This window comes from Carettochelys insculpta, chromosome 2 (assembly GCF_033958435.1).
Source record: "Carettochelys insculpta isolate YL-2023 chromosome 2, ASM3395843v1, whole genome shotgun sequence".
NCBI lineage: Eukaryota > Metazoa > Chordata > Testudines > Carettochelyidae > Carettochelys > Carettochelys insculpta.
In genome coordinates this window covers 88,146,308-88,152,307 of record NC_134138.1, presented here as the reverse complement: position 1 = coordinate 88,152,307, position 6,000 = coordinate 88,146,308, and the positions used below count along the sequence as shown (strand labels likewise).

General features: G+C 51.0%; 1 protein-coding gene across 3 annotated transcripts in view; it reads left to right on the top strand.

The window, feature by feature from the left end:
• The first annotated feature begins 258 nt into the window (after nt 1-258).
• IMPACT (impact RWD domain protein) overlaps nt 259-6,000 on the top strand; it is a 52,883-nt gene continuing 47,141 nt past the window's right edge. The window contains exon 1 of one of the 3 annotated variants that reach the window (XM_074987276.1): nt 259-407. In XM_074987276.1, coding sequence (XP_074843377.1) covers nt 372-407 — 36 coding nt within the window. In that variant the 5' untranslated portion in view covers nt 259-371. The remainder of the gene's footprint in view (nt 408-6,000) is intronic. The other 2 variants (XM_074987274.1, XM_074987275.1) reach the window with 2 other exon arrangements.

Genomic DNA, 6,000 nt, shown 5'->3' with positions numbered 1-6,000 from the left:
CCCTAATTACTACACCCCTTGGAAGCTGGGAGCTAGTCTAGACACAGCCACAAGGTTGCATCGGCACGCAGCCCAGTCTTGAGGCTAAAAGCGAGATCGGACACCATGGCGCGGCCGTGGCTTTACAAGCCCCAGTGCAAAGCTGGACGAGCTCGCCGCGGCGCTCCGGGAAGCGATACAGGCGGACCACCAGCCAGGCCCACACCCCAGCGGCAGGCCCAAGAAGCGCACGAAGGGCCGACCCTTCGGCCCCCTAAGCCGCTTCCCAGGCAGCCACGGCTCGTGGGCGCCGCGCCGCTCCTCGCGCACGCGCCTTAGCGGCCCGCCCTCGTGGGGGGGGTGGGGGGAACGTGCCTCGCCCCCGGGGCTCAATGGCGACGAGTGACCCGGAAACGGCCCAGAGACAAGTGAGTGACAGGGGTTCAACCCCCTCTCCCGGGCCGGTCCCGGCCAGGTCGCGCGCCCTCACCCCGTCACCGGGAGGGGGGAACCTCCTGCGCGCACCGCCCCCTCAGCCCCAGCGACCTCCCCAGCGTGCAGCAGCAGCAGCAGCAGCAGCAGCCTAGGCGTCCTGCCCCGGCCGGGCCTGGGCGCCCCCGCCCGCTGGCGCGCGCGGTGCTGTGACTCCTGGCAGCCTGCCCTGGGCTGCAGCCCCCCGGTCCTAGGCTACCCCAAGCTTTGTATCTACCCGGCCGAGCTTCTCTGCAGGGGTTGGGACCCTCGGGGCTTAGCTGGAGCCGGGAGCTGCTAGCCGGGCCGCGTGGGGCGGCGGCCAGAGCTGTGTCAAGTGTGGGATGTTAAAACTTTGGTTAATCAATTAATGGGGGGCGGGCTGTTCTGGCCGGGCTGCGAGCGAGCTCCCCGCCTGTGGCGGGGCGGCCCCTTGGGGCTGGAGCACCCCCCTGCCCAACAGTGGGCCGCTCCAGCCCCTACTGGTGGAACGGATGAGGCTTGCTGGTTAATCCTGTAATATTGCTAGTTCAATTAGCCACGTTAGTCCGTAGTCTAACAAAACAAACCAGCAGTCATGTAGCAGTTTAAAGACTAACAAAATAATTTATTAGGTGATGAGTATTGAATTTCAACGGTCGCTGTCAATAAACTTTATCGATTTTTTTAAAAAGGCTTTTGACAGCATACATAGAGAGTCATTGCAGAACATAGTACATAGTTATGGTATCCTGCAACGCTACATCAATACCTTCCAAAATCTCTATCTAAACTCCCATTGCTGTGTGAGGACCGATCGTGGTATGACCGATTTCTTCAATATTGATTCTGGTGTGCGGCAAGGGTGTGATCTATCACCATTCTTGTTCCTTCTGGCTGTGGACTTCATTGTGAGGAAAGCAATGTGCAGGATGAGTTTTGGTATCACTTGGGAAAATCAGTGCCGGCTCATGGATCTGGACTTCGCTGATGATATCGTGCTGCTTGCAGAAATGGGCGAATGCTTGCAGGACATGACAACAAGTTTAGAAAAAGAAGCAGGTAAAGTTGGGTTGAGGATAAACAGCAATAAAACAAAGGTGATGCCGGTCAGAAAAGATCAGGCGAATACGCCAATAGCGGTCGAAAGTCAGTCTTTAGAAGATGTTTGGCAGTTCACCTATCTTGGCAGTATTCTGCCCAATGATGGGGATGTTAAGGCAGATGTCAACTGCAGAGTTGGGAAGGCCTCGACAATGTTTCAAAGACTATGCCCAATTTGGTGTGCATCAACAATTGGCCTTGCTACAAAGCTTCAACTCTATAGCACTATTGTCATGTCCACTGCAATCTATGCCAGTGAAACATGGAAAAACACTGCAAGAATATCATAAGCTGAATGTGTTCCACCAACGATGTCTGCGTAAGATCCTTGGTGTTACCTACATCGATTGCATTGCTAATGAAGAGGTTCTATGAAGATGTGGTCTGTGGAGACTGCAAGATGTTGTGGCAGAGCGTAGATTGCACCTTGCTGGACACATCTTGCGTCTTTCAGATAATCTCCGTCCAAAGGTAGCAATGTGATGGACACTAGCTGAAGGAAAAAGAAAAAGGGGAAGACCACTGAAAACATGGCGAAGCACAGTTAAAGAAGATTTTGAGAACATTGGCATACCATGGGAAGAAGCGGAAACAGTGGCATCAGACGGGAATCTCTGGAAAGCACTTGTTGCCCAATGTGCCCAGACGCACAGGCGGACTTAAGTCTAAGTCTGAGCTTTCGTGGGACAGACCCACTTCTAATGGAAGATCTGGAGAAGCAGGTCTGTCCCAGGAAAGCTTATCACCTAATAAATTTTGTTAGTCTGTAAAGTGCTATATGACTGCTGGTTTGTCTAGTTCAATTCAACATTCAGTTACATGAAACCTCCCCGTCTTTTTAATTTGTGGGGTGGGGGTTACACTCAGAGGCTTGATGTGTGAAAGGGGTTGCCAGTACAGAAAGTTAACATCTCCAGTGGCTGATGAACTGGTGTGTGTATAACTTTGCATGTCTGTGTTATGCCATTTAGAGTGTGATATTCAAGTACGTGTGGCTGCAGGAATATCTAATGCTAGGAAGGACACTGTTTGCAACCACAAGTGGAACAATAGGAAACTTACCAACCAGACCTAGCGTAGTAAGCGCCACCTTAATTTTTGTCTATTAAAAACATGTACAAGTGGGGAAAATCTAAGACATTGAAATACATTAAAGCAAATTTGTTGTTGAGGCTTTAAAAACAGAAAAGTCATTAAGTTAAAGCTGTTGAACTGCTCCTGTTTTCTGAGATACCAGCATCTAATTCTTTAGTTAGCTGTATCATTTTATTGGACTCAGAACTGGAAGGGACCTTAAAAGGTCAGCTGTAGAGCCCTATATGAACCCAAAATTTGTATCCACAAAAATGGCCCAGGGTGGATATCTGTAAATTTGCAGAACTCTAGATACAAAATTTGTATCCGTGCCTGAATCCTCAAAAATGAGCTGCAGATTTCCACGTCCGCTGATCCCCACAGATACAAAGCAGATATCTGCAGATTTATGGACTCTAGTCAGCTGGCCCAGTCTTCTGCACTCGTAAAAGGACTAAGCATTATTTGGAACAGTGGTCTCCAACCTGTCTGTATCCAAGACCACTTTCTGAATGTAAGGGTAACCCAAGGTCTACCTTTCCCCCAAGCAGTGCCCTGCTCACTCCATCCCCACTCTCTCCCTCACTTTCACTGCCTCTTATCTGGGGCAAGGTGTTGGGGTTCAGGAGGGGTGCAGACTCTGAGCTGGGACTACAGGGTTCACAACGCAGGAGGGGACTCTGGGCAGAGCCTGGGGCTTGGGTTGGGGTACAGGAAGGTGTTCCGAGCTGGGGCAGTGTGTTAGCGTGCAGGAGTAGTGTGGGTTGCTTGTGCTGAGAGGGGGCCAGGATAGGACAGGTGCTTGGGATGCAGGAGGGGCTTCAAAGTATGGGAGATACAGGGTGCTGGCTTTGAGACTGGCAGGGCTAGGATGGGGAGCTGCGGTTAAGAAGAGAGGCTGGGGTGTTGGTTTGGGAAGGGGGTTCAGGGCTAGGGTTTGGGGTGCAGGAGGGGAATCAGTGCAGTAGGAGGTATGTGTTGCTGACTATGAGAGAAGATGAGGTGTTTGGGGTACAGGAGCAGATTTGGGATACTGGCTCTGGGATGGGGATCAGGGCTGAGGCGTGGGATGTAGGAGGGCTTGTGGGGTGCTGACTGTGGGAGGGGGCTGGGAACTGGGCTGTGGTCTCCTGGCAGGTGGCACTTACCATCGGCGGCTCCCTGGTTGGTGGTGCAGTGAAGCTAAGACAGGCTCCCTTTTCTGCTTTCCGAAGGAGCTACTATGGCCCTGGGGATGGGGCACATGTGGCTCTGTGTGCTGCCATCTGTGCCCGCACTACTCCCTCAGTTCCCATTGGCACAATTCCTTGTTCCTGGCCAATAAGAGCTGCAAGGAAGAGTGCCTGAGGGCAGGAGCAGCATGCCAAGAGTCTTGCCCTCCCCTCCTTTCTGCAAACGCAGGGCCACACTCACTACTTCCAGAAATGGGCTAGCTGCATGGGGCTGGGTCAGGTGGTGAGCCTGCCTTAGCAGCAGCCCCATTCCACTACCAGAGATCACAATCCCCAAGACTGATCAATCAGTCATGATAGACCATCCCGGATATGTAGTTGTCTAACTTGCTATTAAAAATCTTCAGTGATGAAGATTTCACAGTATTCCTAAAGAATTTGTTTGTGTTTAGCCACGCTGATAGGATTTTTTTTTTCCTAATGTTCTTCCTAAACTTCCCTTGATCCCCATTGCTTCCTATCCTATCCTCAGAGGTCAGTAACAATTTTTCCTCTCCTCCTTGTAACAACCTTTTATATACTAGAAAAACATTTTTTTTGTTTTCTGGTTGTTAGCCGGTGGCCGGGTAATGTGCGGTGAGGTACCAACTATGCCCTTGTTATCATCCAAGTTTAAAACTGCAAGAGCAGAGAGCTCGTCGCTGCAAGCAGCCAAGACAGGCTGACGGATTCCCCTGGGTCCTAAGTAACCCAGTTTTTAACTGTTAGAGCAGGCAGCTCCTTGCACTCTCACCTACGGCCAGGCTGTTGTAACCAAATGGTTAAAGTTCTTTTGTTGTGCCGGCTGTGTTGCAGTGACAAAAGGGTTAACAAAATAGTTAGGCTTGGATCTTAACTAGTTACAAGTTTATTAAGCTACAGTTATAAGCCTGCTGTTACAAAAGGCTATTGTTTACTTCTTATATGCTAGCAAAGTACAGGTGTTAACAAGTTACGTTACAATCCAATACAAAGATATCTGTTACCATCTAACACAATGATATCTTGATACTAGTTACAGAGCTCTAATTCTTTAGCTGTGCACAAAAAAAAGTCAGAGACCTAGCATGGGTGTATCTTACCCTCTCTGCGTCTCTCGATACCAGTGTAGCCAAGCCGGATCGGTCACTCAATTCTGCGGAAAGACGAATACGAGGTTGGGCGTCCCTAGCTGTGGACCTCGGGAGGCAATCACCTGACCCGACCAGCAGGTAGTTGGTGGAATGCACTCAAAGTTAGAGTTCTGCTGGGCCCATCTTTTATACCCCTTTTGGGTTACGTATTCTCTTTCTTATCTATGGTGCCAGATCATACTGGTCTGTCTTTGTGACGCCAGTTTGTTACAAGGGCATTTCTACTTAAGCAATTTAGGAGTACAGGACATTCTTTTGTGCAGGCGGGGCACGTCCCCTTCTGGGTGATTGTGTGTGTGCATCACATTGATCAATGCCAGCTGGGGTGATTTCTGAGGGTCTCCCCCCCCTCTTGTTGACAGTCTGGCCTGTTAGCCTTCTAGCTGTACTTTCTGCTTCTCAGGGTCACGATAAGCTAGCATATCTGGGCCTCAATGAGGGCATCAAAGACTGTGCTGTCAGCAGCCATTTCCGTGCCCTGTGTGCTCCTCAGTGGGGGGGGGCAGCGAGCAAGCTGGCTTGTAAGGGGGAGACTCTGTCTGGCTACACTGGTGGAATGCAGTGGACCTGCATTCCACCATCTTTTTTCCTGGGACTGCCATTTTTAAAAGGTGGCTGGGCAGCTCTGAGCTGCATGTGGCTCTTTAAGCAGCCACTTGCAGCTCCTGCCACTCCACTTCCGGCTCCCTGAGTGCTGATGAAAGAACAGGACTCAATTTAACTGGTTTAATGGCCGTTGCCCGCCATTAAACCAATGAAATTAAATTGAGCCCTGCTCTTTCAGTGTGGCGGGTCAGGGAGCTGCCCCTGCTGCACTGTTAAGTGTGGGAGCCAGAGGGCTGTGGGGAGCCGTGCAGCTGCATGGAAGGGAACATGGCACTCCTTTTGAAATGTAAATGAATCCTGGGTTTGGGGGGATGTGGTTAAAGGCTGGGGGCAGTTTGGGGCTCTGCAGGGGAGGATGTTTAAAGGCTGGCAGCAGGTTGGGGCTGCAGCGGGGTGTGGAGTTAAAGCCTGGAAGCAGGTTGAGGCTGTGGGGGCGTTGAAGT